The sequence below is a fragment of the Mercenaria mercenaria genome, chromosome 7 (assembly GCF_021730395.1).
Source record: "Mercenaria mercenaria strain notata chromosome 7, MADL_Memer_1, whole genome shotgun sequence".
NCBI lineage: Eukaryota > Metazoa > Mollusca > Bivalvia > Venerida > Veneridae > Mercenaria > Mercenaria mercenaria.
In genome coordinates, this window is record NC_069367.1 from 46,059,048 (window position 1) to 46,077,500 (window position 18,453).

The following is an 18,453-nucleotide window of genomic DNA, read 5'->3' on the forward strand; positions in this document are numbered from 1 at the left end:
CGAATGCCTGACACTCTGGAATGGTCTGTCTGGTCACATTACTGTTATGCCTAATTTTTACTCTTCCAAGCGGCCTGTTTTAGAATTAAACTATTAGATCAGCAAGACATGTTTTAAAACTTTTCTTTCTTTCTTCTTCTTCTTCTTCTTCTTCTTCTTCCGATGATGTACATAAATCCCACTCTGGGGCATTGTCGTACAGTGTGATATGTACAAGGCTGTGTGAGGCGTGCACGATAAAAAAAAACGCGGTCCCGAGACTACGGCGTGGCTTCCAAACATCTTGAAGGCCTCGACGCTGACGACCATGGTGGATTGTTCGGGAAGCTGGTTCCACAGTCTGGTGGCGGAGGGGAAGAAGGAATGGAGGAAGAGGTCAGTGCGGCAGAAGGGGAGAAGGAATTTGACGGAGTGACCCCTTTTTCTTATTTCTACCTTATTTTACACTTAACATGCTGTCTGCTCTTATTTCATGTTCTCACTATTTACTAGAAACTTACTCAGTAGTGTATTCATATTTTCCCTTCACAAATGAAGACAAGCACTCCTGTCTATAACTCTCGAAAGAGCAGTGATAGGCCGGCAGGTAGGTAGGTTGGTTGGCAGGCAGGCAGGCAGACAGGCAGGCAGGCAGGCGGGTAGGTAGGTAGGTAGATAGGTAGGTCGGTAGGTATAATTCTAAATTGTAGCCTAAGATAAGATAAGATAATCTTTATTTAGTGTCGGTTATAACAAACATGTAAACATTAGCTAATACAAGCTAGTTTCCGACATAACATGATTATCCTATAGCAATACAAACAAACAATCTAAAGGGATAAGAAAAGCACATGGTTTAAGCTAAGATACATAAAATTAATGGTAAAAAGTTAGCATTTAAAGCACATACAGGCTGGAAAATAGCAAACTGCAAAAACTCCTAAAAATTAAACAACTGTATACTATAAGCAGATCTATGATAAAAATTAATGCAAAATTTACATACATGTTAAGAAAGAGGGATAAAACCATATTGCATTACTAATCATAATCAATGGTTAAGGCAAAATAAAATAATTGGGAAGCTAAACATAAACACAAGTGAGTGCTTTCTAATAGAGATATAGTTGTGACACCCTATTATATCTAAGTAACTAAAAGTAATGTATATGTCTGCATCAGCAGCAGCTATTCTGATGCAAGCATATACACATAGTAAATTAACAAAAAGAACTATTAACATCTTTCTAGCTGATAGGATATATGCATGGATAAGAAAAAAAAATGCAGCAGCAACAAAAAGGAAAGCAACTGAAAAACTAAAGAGCTTAGTCTGATGCAAAAAGTAAAATAGCAAAATGATAAGTTGCATAGCTATCAACTTCTATTAAGCAAAGACTATGAGTATGCAAAGAAAACAAAAAAGAAAACATGCATGGGCAAAACAAAAGAGAAAACAACTCAAACATGGAAAAACATTCTAAACAAGCAGAATGATAGATGCTAGTAACTAAAGACACATTGAACATTTGCATTTGAAGCCACTCCAGGTCTGAATCTGTCGTCTGAACTCACCGAAGTCAGTTGTTGTCCTCATCTCGTTTAGGAGACTATTCCAGACCAGGCGGCTTTAAACCGAAATATTCAAGTAGCCAGTAATAATTGTTCGAAAGTTTCATTTACATTTGAATAAGATGTATTAATGATTAAAAGAAAAATATTCAAAAACTGAGAAAAGACTTTAAACATTATGAGCGCTCTATCTTGTTTCCGTACTCAAATTGTACCGATTACTGGTACTACAACTGGTTTGGTGTAATAGTTACACTGTGTTTTTCTCATGCGGACTCCGAATATGGCGTCTGCTAAACTTTTCGGACAGACAAATTTGTTAAATAATTTTAAAATTTGTAGGCAGTGCAAGCTTAGATCACAGAGACACTTTTCTTTTTCCGTCAGGCATTTTTCACAGTACTGGCGGAAGGTGTACTCGGAGAGGAAAAAACACATTACAGGTTAGCGTAAGCCGTTGTGTGGGGATCTGTCTGAAATTTTAGCTAAAAATCGTTAGTCTCTATATAACGGTATACAGTTGTGTGTGCGTGGTTAGTAACGCCTGTTTTAGGCAAAAACTTGCCTGCAGTACTGCCCCCCTCCCCCACACTTCTCTGCCCCTGCCAAATTTCAGCCAATCTTGTTTCAGCATATGACGTCACTTGGTATTGTTATAGCCTGGAGTTACCAGTATCCCTGGGACGCCAGTTTTCACGCACTTAAGAGTTCACTTGTCAGTTTCAGAAATAATATTCATTGAAGTCAAAAATGTAATTTAGGTTAAAGAGAGTATTCATTTCACAATTGATATGTCATAAAAATACGTAACCACTTACTTGATTACATCGTATATCATCAAAAATTTATATGAACCCTCTCTGTTTCAACATGTTCGCTGTGTCATCAGTTTTCACGCACAATGTAAACTTCCGGTTTTGTCAAATACACTTACCAAATGTTGAAGGATGACTTCATATGTAAACAACTTAAACAGTTTATGATACAATAAACAGTATTTATTAGCATATTAACACTCAATAAGAGCATAATGATGCTTACATTTGTATTTCCAATCATAGGTCATGTGACATATTAATCACAATATACATTATGCAGAAAATTAAATATTGAGAACATGAAAATAATTAAGTAAGGCATGATTCTGACTAAATTAAAACCTACAAGGATCACTGACCTGAATAAAGACCATTGATTAACTGCTTAAATTTCTGTATTCTTTTTTTTTCTACACATTAATACAAACATTAGTAGATCAAGGGATAATCTGAATCACAAATGTCTGTTAATAGTATTACATATACATGTCTATACTCATTCTCATTCCTCTCTGCAATGAGGACAAAGAAATTTGTCACCCAGTCTAATGACCCTTTCAGCAGTACAATAAATAAGATGTACCCAGTGACAACACACATCACATTTTGCCCATTTTGTAAATTTGATTGTGGTAGATTGCCTTACTTCATCAGGGGTGAACTTACCACAGACACAACATTTATCATCATCTGTAATCAACTCCCCATCTGAAGTAGCAACACTTTCTGTATCAGACACATAGATGCAAGAGGGACCAGGCTTCGGGCTACTAACACTCTTAGACACTTTTGTTACAGGTTTCTTACTTACATGTTTACATTTTTGTTTCTTTGGAGCTTTGGATTTCTTTGTGACTGTTTCATTATGTTCAATAATTTTTTCTACAATATTGTCTTCAGTTATAGGTTTACCACTAACAATGTTACTCAAATACCTTTTCTTTTTGATAGGTTCTTTATCTTTCTTGACTAAGTTTTCTTTCATTTCAAAAAAACTATACCCAGATGTGGATGCTTCTTGTACTGTGGTAGAACCAGTATTGTCTTTGATAGGGTTTTCTTGGTTCGATTCCCTTAATACTGTTGAAGGGACAAACTGGCTAGCATCAATTACACTTGGGTCACATGGGTATACCCCAGCTTTCTTAAAAGCAGAGAACAAGTTCTCTGGGGAAAGTGCTTTTGTATAAGCTTTACAACCTAACATACATATGTTATCTCTGGTAATACATTTACCACAGTTATCCCTCATAAATTTATGGGCCAAAGAATTAAAAATCCTTTCAAAGGGCCCAAAACAACCAACATCCATTGGTTGCAACACATGACTAGTGTGGGCAGGCAACACAAATAATATGATATTTTCCCTTTTGGCCCATTCAATTACACTCAGTGAAACATGGGATCTGTGCCCGTCATACATAAGAAGAACAGGACTATCAGGACTTCTTTCTGGCAAGTACTTGATGAGATGGTTCTCAAGGTAAGTCTGAAAGACAACAGAATTGGACCATCCAGATGTAGTGACAGTACCATCTGCACCAGGAGTCTTGCCCTCAAGAAGCTCTTTACGCATACGCTCACCTGGAAAAATAAAATATGGAGGCACATGTTGCCCCTGAGCATTACCACAACCAAGTACAGTAACAGTTGTCCTGTAACTGGAGGTAATGGACGGTGGTTTGGTACCAAATTCAGTGACAACACTGGGTGGCTTATGTAAGGTTAAAAGGCCCTTTTCATCTACTTTGTATATTCTCTCAGGCTTTTGAGAAAGATTATATTTGTTAAGTATTTTCTGTAGTTCCATAAAGTACATATTAATGCATTCTTTAGATGTTGCCTTTGCTCTCTGAAGTTGCAGACTTCTGGGTTTTAAAACCTTTAATTCCGGCCATCTGCCCATAAACTTGGAAAACCATTTGAGACCAAGTGGATGACTGGAGTCCCTGTATCCCAGGCTAACAGCATACTCTGTTGCAGTGTCGATAACCTCCGATTTGAAAAGACAAAAAAGTACTCTGATATACATGAACATGTAACATTACTAATCTGAAACCTGAATGTTTTACACTAACCTGCTGTACCCATATCCGACACTAGACATGAACTTGAGGTGACTTGCAATCCTTGCCTCCTCCTCTTGACTGAACATAGGGTTAGGTCCAGACTTTACTACTTCAGGGTCTACAAACCCACTAATGCGGTTTCTAAGAGTTGCCTCCGGGATACCATACTCTCTAGCAGTCTTCCGTATTGAAGCTCCATCCTCTTTCACCTTGATGTAGGCATTAGTCATAGCGCTGGGGGAGTACGACCGATACGGACCTCTAGTGTCCTGAAGAACAAAACAGCACAAAAAGCTATTCATGCATAAGAACCCACGAACAAAAAAAATGCCTTTTTTCGTTAAATTTTCACTGTACCGCTAAATTTATTTTTTGACAGCTTTGACAGATGGCGGGAGCAGACGTCAAAATGATTTTCACTGCGTTTCGTTAAATTTTTAAAAAAAACTCAGGCAAAATGTAAAGGTAATAAAAAGTAATAAGAAAATGACAGGATTTATCATTCTTTAAAGTATAATCGTAAACCTTACCTAAGCAAGCTGCACTTTCCACATTTTACAAAGTAGAAGTCTTACTTTCGGTTTGTATCTAAATTTAGATATGCGATATGACGTCATCAAAAGCTGAGTATGTCGTAAAACGGAAGTAAACAAAGTGCGTGAAAACTGGCGTGCGTGAAAACAGGCAACTCGACAATATTGGTGGGGATATGGATTCATCTCCTATGCATTTGTCTAAACTTTGGTTAAATATATCAAAATGAACTTATTTTGATACATTATTTACTTGTGCATCCTAAAATGATCCAAATTTTTTAAAACTAGCTTTCAGTTTAAAATCAGAGCCATTTTAATAACATGACCCCTATAAGCGGTATGTCTAAATGCCGACACCTGAATCAGTGTACTCGTAGGTCATATGATTAAGTGATATTAAAATGGAAAAGTATGTCCAAAACATTAAAGTTATCATAAAAGCAATACTTTCTTATCATGAAAATGAATATATTTGCTGGGATTTATAATATTTGTATCAAGTAAGGTTAACCATAGCAATGGCAGTGAAAACCACCATGCAGTCTAGCCTCCATTTGCAAGCAGCAGTATAAGAGGTGGATGATGGTGACATCCTTTATGGTTACATTCTCCAAATTGAGTGGATACAAATGAGATGCAACTATGTAACTGCAATCTTTCCATTTCTGGCAGAAAAAACAAGATTTATTTACATTCACATGTGAAACAAATGGAGGTAAAACAGTACTTTTTACAACAAAAATATATAAGAAGATGAAATTTTGGGAATACCCTGTATGCTAATTCTGGGTAATGCATATTATTTTACCATATATTTATAATTTCGGCAGATCTTGAAACTACATCATACAAAATATTGTTTCAAATGGTTAAAAAGTGGAGGAGATTTTGTAACAGTGGAAAAAAGTAATAAGAAATTCATGAAAATTTACACATGGGTATTTTAAATCATCATTACTTTTTATTTAAAATCACATTTTGCAAAGTTTGACAGCTGTGATATAGTTAATAAGTTTACACAACTACTGCAAAAACTTACTATGTCATATGACTCCCTGTTCAAACAAGGAGCATGCTTAAATAAAATACACCGATTCTGGTGCCCCACTGATTCAGGTAACTGTACGATACTGTATCGTACTGTTACCTGAATCAGTGGAGCACCAGAAGCGGTGTATTTTGTTTAAGCATGCACCTTCATCTACATCTACATCATACATAGACTCAGTCACACTTGACTATCACGTGACGGGTGGTTTGGTCAAGAGAAAAGATGGAAAGAATAGATAGTTAGAAAAGTGGAATAGGTAAAAAGAGAAAAGTAGAAAAAGTGTTACCCCTTTAACCCAAGCCTCTCCGGTTACGATGGCTGCGGCCAGCACAGCCCCAGGAATCATCAAAGGTACTTGTAGCTGGGACGGTCCTATTTAGAACTTTAGTGATGATAGCCCCTACTTGAAGGATACCAAGTCAGGGGCGTCAGCGGTTGCTGACGGTAGGCTGTTCCATATGGTGATGGTCCGGGGAATGAAGGAGTTCCTGAAGTATGATGTAGATGATGATGACTGCCTGTACTTCCAGCTGTTTGTAGATATAGTGCGGCTTGAAGCTGGAGTAAGATGCTGTTGGGCTGGGATGTCTACCAGGTTGTTGACAATCCTATATAGCATGGTGAGCTGGGCTTTAGTTCTTCTGGACTCCAGCATATCCCATTGTAAGTGGTCCAGCATGGTAGCGACGCTACTGGTGTTGTGGTGCCTATAAGTGACATAGCGTGCTGCCCTCCTCTGCACCATCTCCAACTTTTTAGTCTGGTCCTTAGTGTAGGGGTTCCATACCAGTGATTTTTATGCCCCCAAAGGGAGGCATATTAGTTTTCAACTGTCCGTTCGTTCATTAGTTCGTTCGTTAGTCACAACGTTAACTTTTTGCATGAAGGCACTTTACTCGCGAACCACTGCACCCAGGACCTTCAAACTTCACATGCTGATAGTACTTGAGTACACCATCCCTACTGACTTTGGGGTCACCAGGTCAAAGGTCAAGGTCACAGAGGCCGACGTTAACTTTTTGCATGAAGGCCCATTACTCGCGAACCACTGCACCCAGGACCTTCAAACTTCACATGCTGATAGTACTTATTGAGTACACCACCCCTACTGACTTTGGGGTCAAAGGTCAAGGTCACAGGGGCCAACTTTAACTTTTTGCATGAAGGCACTTTACTCGCGAACCACTGCACTCAGGACCTTCAAACTTCACATGCTGATAGTACTTATTGAGTACACTACCCCTACTGACTTTGGGGTCACCAGGTCAAAGGTCAAGGTCACAGGGGCCAATGTTAACTTTTTGCATGAAGGCACTTTACTCGCGAACCACTGCACCCAGGACCTTCAAACTTCACATGCTGATAGTACTTATTGAGTACACCACCCCTACTGACTTTGGGGTCACCAGGTCAAAGGTCAAGGTCACAGGGGCCAACGTTAATTTTTTGCATGAAGGCACTTTTCTTGCGAACCACTTCACTCAGGACCTTCAAACTTTACATGCTGATAGTACTTTATAAGTACACCAACACTACTGACTTTGGGGTCACCAGGTCAAAGGTCAAGGTCACAGGGGCCAACGTTAACTTTTTGCATGAAGGCACTTTACATGCAAACCACTTCATTCAGGACCTTCAAACTTCACATGCTGATAGTACTTATTGAGTACACCACCCCTACTGACTTTGGGGTCACCAGGTCAAAGGTCAAGGTGCTGCGGGGGCATTTGTCACCATTAGTGACAGCTCTTGTTTTACATTTTTTGGCAACAGCCCATGCCTTTTAAATTGGGAATTTTTAACGCGATAAACTTTAAAATTGGGAAAAATTAACAAAACGTAATAAAGAAATCATTTTGAAAAGTTTTATTTTAAGGTAAATTTATCTCATTCAAATATGCTCTGAGGTTGAACAGACAGGACAGACAGGTTATTTTCTGATGTCACAGGATCTGATTGCTTAGATAGCTTAGGGCCACCATGAGCTTTTGTTGATTTCTGAGGGTCATTTTGTGGGGACTCAGATTTCGTGGACAGATCACTTTGCTTTTCTGACGTTTGATTTGAATTTGATTTCTCTTTACTTTACCAAAAGATGTTCGTATGTCCAGAGTACCGATGGCGTGTTTAAGTTTTATTTTCTTATTATAATATTTGGAATTATGCGACATTTTTCGATAATTTAGGTAATTTTCTAACATTTTTTTTCCAATTCATTTTGACGCCTAAAAACGCGTTAAGCGACCGTGATGAAAGTCATAATAAATGCTGTACTGTGCCGTGACCCGTTTTATGTAAACAACGCGCATCAAATTGGCAACAAAATTCTGCGAATAAACCATAATTAGACTCGGAATTTTTATGATTATTTGCATCATTTTAGTTCAACTTTCACAAGAAATCAATCTAATTGGGAAAAATCATCTCGTTTTGGGGAATTTTTAAGCATTTTTTTTTTATTTTGACCGTTCTTGTCAATTGGGAAGACGCCGAATTTCGGAGTCAAATCGGCGCAAAAAAAACCCACTGCATACGGTGGAATGGTACTCTAGGTTTGGACGCACAAGTGAGATTTAAGCTGTGGTCTTGGCTTCCTCATTGCTAATCCTGAGGTTCCGATGGAGAAAACCCAAGGTACTGTACCCCTTCTTGGTGATCTTATCAATGTGGGTGTTCCAGGAGAGGTTCTGTGTCATGTGTACTCCCAGGTAATTGGTGCATGACTCAGAATTGAGTGTATGGCCCTTGAGAATGTAGTCAACATGACTGGGGACCTCTTCTGGTGTACTCGTAGCACACTGCATTTTTTGGGGTGGAATGACATGCCCCATTGCTTCACCCAGTCCACAAGGTTATGTAGGTCTTGCATTAGTATTTTGCAATTGGCTTAAGTGTTGATCTCGCGGTATACCACACAGTCATCAGCGAAGAGTCGTGACTTGGATAACACATGTAGGGGTAAGTTGTTGATGAAAGCAAGAAAGAGAATGGGGCCGAGAACACTTTCCTGAGGTACGCCGCTAGAAACGGGTGCCAGCTTGGTTGATGCTCCATCAATGATCACACTCTGTGTTCTGCCTGTTAAGAAGGCCTGGATCTGTGTCAGTGTCTTCCCTCTGATCCCGTAATGGTTGAGTTTGGCTAGGAGACGCCTGTGTGGTACCCGCTCAAAAGCTTTGGAAAAATCTAAAACTGCAAGGTCGTGCTGTTTACCCTTGTCTAGAGATTTGATGAGTTCATCCACCAAAGTCAGTAGCTGTGTCTCGCAGCTTCGCTTCCTCCTGAAACTGTGCTGGCAGTTAGTCAGGATTTAGTACTTGTCGAAGTGCCACATGATGTTGCTGACTACAATGTGCTCCAGCATCTTGCAACATATGCATGTAAAGGACCTTGGCCTGTAGTTGCTGGCCTTGAAGCGCTTTCCCTTCTTGAAAATGGCCGAAACGTTTGCTTTGGTCCAGACATAAGGTATCCCACCGCTAGACAGACACTTCCTGTATATGCTGCAGAGGTATGGGGCACACTCATCTGCTGGATCCTTGAGGACTCTTGCAGGCATCATGTCGGGTCCTGTTGCTTTATGCAGGTTGAGCTTCCTGAGTAGTTTGAGGATGCCTTCTGTAGAGATGTCAATGTCTGGCATAATGGGGGAGGGGTCGCCGTCTGGTGTTGGTACTGATGTAGTGCTTTCCTGAGTGAAGACTGACTGATACTGTCAGTTGAGGATATTGGCCTTGTCTACTGGATCGCTGTGCAGCTTTCCCTTATCTTTCAATGGTGCCACACCGCAACTGTCTTTCCTCAGGGACTTGATGTAGTTCCAGAACCTCTTTTGTTTACTTGGCTGGTGTTCTACATCTGGGTCTCCAAACCCTATGAGGTTTTTGACATACTTCCAGTATGCTGGACGCTGCAGTTTCTGTGATGAGCTACGTGCTTGTACTTATCGCTGTCTGTCTTTGGCGGACCCGGATTTCTTCTGCTTGGTGTATAGTTTGTTCCTGTGCCTGTGTTGTGCTTCGATAGTTTTGTCGATCCATGGTTTCTTCTCTTTGTTGCCCAAGATCGTCTTGGAATATACATGTTTATCAGGTTTTTCAGCTTCTGCTCGTAGGTTACCCACGAGTCGTTGGCATTCATATCTCCTGTGATGTCAGAAAATGCATCGAAGTCTGAAGAGAGTTCATCTCGCATCTTGCTATAGTCTGCCTTCCTGTAGATATAGACCTTCCTGGCTAGTTTCTTCACTCTCACTGGTCGGAGGTTAGACTCGATGAATACGGAGTCATGGTCAGCTATTCCCGGTAAGACTTCATACTTGTTGATGAGGGTCTTGTTGTTCGTGAGGAAAAGGTCGAGCAGGCTACTGGTATATTCTGTGACTCGGGTGGTTGGGTCGACTATCTGGTCTAAGAACGTATCTTGGCATACATCAATAAGCTGTTGACATTGCTTCTTGTGTATAGCCTGGGTATGTAGACATTCACTCTCCCAATCAATGTCAGCAAGATTGAAGTCTCCACCTAACCACAAGTGCATGCCTCTTGGTATTCTGGAGAGGATTGTCTGAAGCTGTTCAAGGTGTTCAGTTTCTGTCCGAGATGGAGGCTTGTAGAAGGTGCTGACGTACAGGTCTTGAGCACCCTTTACTCTGATTCTGCTCCGTACGAGCTCACAGTCTCCATCTGGTATCAGTTCTTCTGGCTCTTCACTAGCGTACTTGTCTGCTATGAGTATAAAAACTCCTCCTCCTTGACCAACCCTATGGTCTCGACGGTATGACTTGAAGTTCCGGGAAAATAGCTCGGATGATTTGATACTATCATCAAGCCAGGATTCTGTTCCGATAACAATGTCGGCTTGGGCTGAAGATACCATATTCTCCAGTTGTACTTTCCTCCCGGAGCTTTTGATGGACTGGCAGCTGACAACAAGTACTCTCAATGGAAGGTCATGTCGTCTTTCCGGTTGGCTGTCAGTGGTTGAGCTGTAGTGCCGACGTTGTGGCGTTGAAGCTGATCTCACTATCTATGTCAGTAGCATTACTCAGGTTGATGAAGTTGTTGCTGGTATCAAAGATGGAAGTGTTGAATATACCGGGCAGACCACATTAGACACATTGCCAGGTGTAGTTGGCAAGAGCCTTAAAGACTGCATCATTCATCCCCACGCATTCCTGGTGGTACCACCAGTCACCTGTGTCACAACAAACGCAAGGTGTCGTCCATTTGCATGCTTTGTTGCATATTGCGTAAGGGAACTTGGGAGCTTTTGGACCAGGGTTGGGCTCTGGAGCATAGGATTCCACTAGTAAAAGGGAACAAAGGTAGAGTAGTACATTGTACTAACTTGTTTCTGCATGCAGGTCCCTTGGCTTTGCCCATGCTAGTAATAAACTGGGTGGGGAATGAAGGAGATCTTTCTTGCACAAGAACTGGAGAGTTGTTGTCTAAATCCAATAAATGACATGACGGAGTGCAAAGCTTATAGATGAGGAGGACTGAAGCAATTTTGAATAGCAGTATATAGTTCTGAAACATGATAAACTTACTCGGAGATTCCGAATTTTTTTACAAATTCATGACCGAATGTTTACACATTTGCAATGCATCATGGGATAGTCAGCTGTGACCTACTTTCCGTGGACAAAGACTAGAATAAAGTCTGGAATCTGGACGTTCTTGGGAGTTCAAACCTGCCAGCTACGTAGAATAGTTATTCAAATAAGTTTTCCATTGAACAATTCCAGTCATAAAGAAGTTGATTAGCAAGGAAAAATAAAAAGATCGAGAGCAAAACAGGACCATGACGTAACCACCGGAAACCCTTGTTTGAACAGGGAGGTGTATGACATAATAAGTTTTTTGCACTGGTTGTGTAAACTTATTAACTACATCACAGCTGTCAAACTTTGCAAAATGTGATTTTAAATAAAAAGTAATGATGATTTAAAATACCCATGTGTAAATTTTCATGAATTTCTTATTGCTTTTTACCACTGTATACAAAATCTCCTCCACTTCCAACACTTTTTTTTAACCATTTGAAACAATATTTTGTATGATGTAGTTTCAAGATCTGCCAAAATTATAAATATATGGTAAAATAATATGCATTACCCAGAATAAGCATACAGTGTATTCCCAAAATTTCATCTTCTTATACATTTGTTGTAAAAAGTACTGTTTTACCTCCATTTGTTTCACATGTGAATATAAATAAATCTTGTTTTTCTGCCAGAAATGGAAAGATTGCAGTTAAATAGTTGCATCTCATTTGTATTCACTCAATTTGGAGAATGTAACCATAAAGGATGTCACCATCATCCACCTCTTATACTGCTGCTTGCAAATGGCGGCTTGACTGCATGGTGGTTTTCACTGCCAGTGCTATGGTTAACCTTACTTGTTACAAATATTACAAATCCCAGTAAATATATTCATTCTCATGATATGAAAGTACATGTATTGCTTTTATGATAACTTTAATGTTTTGGACATACTTTTCCAGTTTAATATCACTTAACCATATAGACTATGAGTACACTGATTCAGGTGACGGCATTTAGACATACCGCTTATAAGGGTCATGTTATTAAAATAGCTCTGATTTAAAATTGAAAGCTGGTTATAAAAAATTTGGATCTCTTTAGGATGCACAAGTAAATAATGTATCAAAATAAGTTCATTTTGATATATTTAACCCAAGTTTAGACAAATGCATAGGAACTGAATCCTTATCCCCACCAGTACTGTTAACTCCAGGCTACCTTTTCAGGCTCTTGCTGCTATTTTCGGGTTACATCCGGTCTAACAGCATTTGATTTTTGCTAGAACAACAACGTACAGCACTACCTACTGGAAAAAAATTTGACCTACTTTGAAAGCTGATTACGTTTCACACACTTTTTGTGTAGGAGTTCCCTTGTATTGCGGCAGGGTTCCCACCAGACTTTTAGTATGGGGGGTTTTATACCCCCTAGGTCATTAAACTGGGGGTGAAACTTCAGAAGTAGGGGGTTTTGATATTTAGAACTTTATTTCTACTATTATTATCAAATTTAAAGGCTTGGTGCAAAACTAGTTTATTTCATTATTTATCTATAACAGTTTTGCACAAAGCTCTAGCATTAATGTTGACTTGTATTATTAAAATACAATTAAACTAATATCAGAAATATTTTATTACCTTTTTTTATCGATATTTTGCTTACATGCTATGCAATTATCATTATTTGTTGCCGATGTATCAGTCTTTGATATTAAGGATTCAGACTCAGACTAACACCTTTCGGCTTGGCTGTTGGTATCGCCTGCCCTCGCTGTTTATTAAATTAATCAGTTAGTTTAGTTTGGTTCTTTTTCTTGCATATGCAGACAGCAATCAATTACGTCACTCAAAAAAATGCCACGTGTTAGACTGTCTCTATAATTTTCTAATCATAACTTGCCCGTTAAATATTTAACACAGAACCAGTCGAGTAACACCCGACACGACTAAAAATAGACACTGGAATTTCACAAACTGTTCATTTTTCAGCTACTTTTGGATTGATTGCATTGTATGTTCGCTGTTATAACTCTGATATGAATTTTGAGAGAGTTATGTCCCTTTTTAACTTGAAATTTTTTTACTGGCAAAGCTCTAATTCAGAGTCAAACACTGAGGAAAGTCGAGCACGCTGTCTTACAGACAGCTCTTGTTTTTTGTTACAGAAATGCCATTAGAGACTGGTGAGAAGGCGAACAAGTTTGGAGTGTTTGCAAACAATGAAATCTGCCTGTCAGATATCAAAGTGTATGGGTTTGATTATGATTACACATTAGCTTCATATACAGATGATCTTCATTATGTGTTGTATGATCTAGGAAAAGAAGCACTCATTAAAAGTTATAAGGTGAGTTTAAAAGAAGTTGGAATGTTTTTGACATTTACATAACATCTCTGTATATAGGAATGACTGTGTGCAGTGTCAACTCAAGATTATTTATCTCAAAGAAAACATTGTATTAGTACATAAAAAATTTCAATCGTTTCATTGAAATAATAGAACACATTTCTGCCACTTATTTAAATGTGTGTGCTGTTAATAAATAATGATTTGAAAAATCACACAGAGCAGTATTATTTGCATAAAATGTGTGAATAAAACAATCGATCAATAAAATATATCAGTATGATATATCACTATATTACATTATATCGCAATATTTGATAACTGATATTATTTGTAATCAAATAAAGATTAAATGAAACGTGTAGTTTTGATTACATTATAAAAAGAAAATGTCTTCACTGTGCTTCTGTACTTTACAAAGTTTGTCTGACTGTTTCAGTATCCAGAGGGCATTAGAGATCAGCATTTCAACCCAGACTATATACTCAGAGGTCTACATTATGATATTAGAAAGGTAAATATGTGAACAAATTGTAAGAAATTAATTTCCTGAATAGATCTATAGGAATGCTCTTCTTAGCTGATGTCTGAATTTTAACACAAGAGATGACATGTCAATTTATTCTAGGATTCTGGCCAGTTTTACTGATTTGGGTCAGTTGCGAAATATATCAAAGCATGAATCCTGTCATTCATGTGCACGAGTATATTCTGGATATTATTGTTAGTAATTACTTTCAGAAATTAGTACTACAAATGTTATTTGAAAAAAATAAAACTTTGTAAATGACGATACTTTGGGTTTCTATTCAGTGCTTGTATGTAATTGGATTATGAGTAATTTATTCTACTGTGTTATCCAGTTAGATTCTAGGTGCACAAAAAATATTGATGTTTTCATAGAACAGTAGCAAAGGTCAATATACGATAATAGATTGGCCTGCTGTTATTTCTTAACAGGTTACAATTTTTGTGTGTATTATACAGCAGTCTAGCACAACCCATTTTGTTTCCTGTTAACAAAGGAGACTGATACTGACATATTATATTTGTGTCATAATATCAAATGTCATAGTGGCACACTGTAAAAGAAAACCACAAAGAAAGGAAAATATTTTGTGAGATTGTCATTAAGGATGTAAACAGTAATCCTTTATATTGTGTTTAAATCGGGGTCTCTTGAATAAAATTATTTTATTGTTCAAATGCATATTGTTTTATTACTTGGGCTGCACTCTTGTGATATGATTCCTTTGCCTCTGAACTCTAAACAATCTTATTTGTTGTAATTAAAAAATATTTTCCTGTACAGCTATCTGAAGTGCTGTAAGAAAGTTTATGACTTGTTGGTTTTACAGCACATGCATAAATGTATCAGATGCATTTCATATAGATGTAAATTTTGGATATTTGAATCTTACGTTTCAGGGTTTGCTGATGAAAATAGATTCTTATCATAATATTCAGCTTGGGACAGTTTACAGGTAAATGAAATCTAGGTGTTTCTTTCTTGATGATATAATTTTTACTGGAGAAAAAAGTCACTTGACAGAAAAGAATTATGAGCAATACTGCTTATGAATATTAACAAACACATAATCTGAAAGTAATATGGCTTGCTAGATTTGAATTCTAACCAATGCAAGTTAGATTGTTGGTAATCATATTGCTAGCTAAAAGGAAAGTGAAAATACATTCTGTGTAACTGTGCAGCAGAGCATCCCTAATTAAATTTCATAGGTATCACTTGAAATACGACTTGAAATACAACTACGCTTGTTTCTTACCACTCTCTCTTTGATGGCTGCAACATTGTATGTTTATTTTAGAAACACTGGAGTCCCTTACAAGAGATGCTTATCTGAATATCGGAATTGCCCAGAACTTTCGACAGCAGTATTTTTAAACAAAAATAATACACTATATAAATGTCAATTGCATGATTTTCAGTAGATGCAGGGCTTGAATGTTTCTATCTGATGGTAAATACCAATTTAAGAAAAAAATGCATACTTTAACTCAGTGCTGATGTTAATTTGCCAACCAGTATATCCATATATTGATTTAGAATAAGGCTGTAATTCAGATAAAAAAGAAATAAGTTAACCCAAAAAATTAGTGATATTAGTTGTTTGAAAAGGTTACTGGTTAAAGCTTACCCTGCTAAATTTCTATAATGGACTGGTCCATCATTCAATTTGGGCAATGCCATTTATTTTTTGAAAGGTGTTTACTGAAAATTTACTGACTGAATAGCGAACAGTGCAGACCATGATCTTGGTCTGCATTGGTCGCAAAGGCAGAATCACTTGCCGCCAGCAGACTAACGGTTAAGTGTCAAGTTTGATATTAATACAAATGCATGTATTATATTACAGGGGTACAACCAAGTTATCAGATATGGAGGTGCTTGACTTGTACAAAGGGACACATGTACCAATCAGTGATATGAACACATTTTACGGGACTGTAGGTATTTTATTTATGTAACATGACATAGTAAAATATTATTACAGCAATAAGTTCATAGAAGCTGAAGGGATTGTTACCTTAATGTAATACTTACAAGTGATTATATGGGGTTAGATATTAATGATTCAACTTTCCCAGCAGTCTGTATTTTCGGGTAGTGCAGGCAGTTTTCTTTTGTTGTTGCAACTATTGACTTGCTTATATAGGAATGATTAACAAGTTATAATAAGTCAACTTGCTAGTAATATTTTGAGAAGGATATATTTTGAAACCCATGTAAATCAAACAGCATCAGAACAAAAAGAAGCTACGTTTTGAAGGGTTTTCGGATTATGTTTATTCTCTGCAGAAGAAATTTATTCTAAAGCAAAGACACTTTACAGTTAGGAGAGATTTCCTTACTTGCAGCATAACAGTTCAGAGGAATTTCACTGTATATTATAATTTATAAGACAGCAAACTGGATGATAACTTACTGTTTGATTTCATGATTTCCGTCTATTTTAGGGTCCGCTGTATCAGCTAGTGGACATGTTTGCTCCTCCAGAAATGAATCTCATCACCAATGTTACAGATGTATGTACTTTTATACCTGCTGTCATCCTGCGGAAGGCAGAGGGATATAGTTTTGGCATTGCCTGTCCGTCGGTCTCAGTCCATTTGTTTATCCTGAGCTATATCTAAGATATGGTTTGGAGCATTTAAATAAAGCAAAGTAGAAATGTCAACTGCATTATAGGAGAATGCCACCATGCCAGTTTCATTAAGATTGCCTGAGGAAGACTAAGACTTATGGTCCTTTGTACAGTTTAACCTGTGCAGAGCAACATCAGACAGAGACAGATATTTTGGTTGCTCTGGAGAGGTGTTGTTGTTGGGCGGTTGTACTAAGTCTGTTTTCCTATTCTAATACATATGTAACAAATAGAAAAAACAAAACATTTGCAATTATAAGCTTTAATTCTGTAATCTATCAATTGAGCTGTAAAAATATTTTATCAATTAATTTTCTCATAAAAGTTAAAGCTTTCTAAAACAGAAATATCTGGAGACAGTATATACAGACATCTCTATTCCTGATTTCCTCTGTTTTTCTTGAGTAAATGTACCTTTGTTGGTGCAAATGTGATCAAGTTGTAACTTGGTCAACTTTTAACAACTTAAGTAATCATGAAATCATCAGAATAAATCGAAAGAAAGAACAATCATCGGTGTTAATAAAACAAAGTGATCCTCTGTTTGCTTAAATTGCTGAATTAAATGTTACATTTTCGATGTAATTATCTCCCACTTATCTTTCATCCTCCATCCTAATGTAATTATTGTATGTACACCATACTGAGTCCCCGCGTTCTGTCAGGGCAACAGTCTGCTTGGGTCTAGGTCATTGTTACATATGCAGTTAAGATATAAAATGCTTTATACTCAATAGCTTCTGTTAGAAATGAAAATATATAAGCCGTTTCAGCTATATAACTTTAGAAAGGATTGACACATTAGACCCAAAATGTTATCCTCCTTAAAAAGATAAGTGCTTTTTGTTTGCAGGGAACAATCCTTAAAGGGTGGTACCTTTATCGTGTTTAGCGGGGCATTGTTTAGTTAAGAAGTTACATGTTATAGAATTCAATAATTACATCTTGACATATAATCAGTGTGTCCTATTCAAATTTTGTTAAATGTGGCTTCCACTAATCATTTTTTGATTTAAATGCTTAACTTTCATTCAAGTTTTAATATTTTGTATTCTAGTTACGGATCATATTAACTAATGAAACTGTCAAACCTTTGGAAATTATGCAGAGCCCTTTATTGTTTCATAATTATGTGTCTGCTCACAATAATGTTCACTATTAAATTTCTAATTATCTTGTTTTCAGTATTTTATTGAAAAGAATATTCCGTATGATCCAGAGTATGTGTTCTATGATATAAGAGTAAGTTATATTTTTTTACATTTAATAATTTAAGTTTATAATTATGTCTCTCCACCCAACTGGGGGAGACATATTGTTTTTGCCCTGTCTGTCTCTCTGTCTGTCACACTTCATTTCTGATC

The 18,453-nt window shown here is 37.5% G+C and overlaps 1 protein-coding gene across 2 annotated transcripts in view; it reads left to right on the top strand.

The window, feature by feature from the left end:
* Window positions 1-1,806: 1,806 nt before the first annotated feature.
* Window positions 1,807-18,453, top strand: part of LOC128558583 (5'-nucleotidase domain-containing protein 3-like) — a 41,638-nt gene continuing 24,991 nt past the window's right edge. Inside the window, exons 1-7 of one of the 2 annotated variants that reach the window (XM_053548331.1) lie at window positions 1,807-1,994; window positions 13,741-13,922; window positions 14,362-14,436; window positions 15,351-15,406; window positions 16,301-16,391; window positions 16,902-16,970; window positions 18,275-18,331. In XM_053548331.1, the coding sequence (XP_053404306.1) occupies window positions 1,820-1,994; window positions 13,741-13,922; window positions 14,362-14,436; window positions 15,351-15,406; window positions 16,301-16,391; window positions 16,902-16,970; window positions 18,275-18,331 (705 nt within the window). In that variant the 5' untranslated portion in view covers window positions 1,807-1,819. The remainder of the gene's footprint in view (window positions 1,995-13,740; window positions 13,923-14,361; window positions 14,437-15,350; window positions 15,407-16,300; window positions 16,392-16,901; window positions 16,971-18,274; window positions 18,332-18,453) is intronic. The other variant, XM_053548332.1, reaches the window with a different exon arrangement.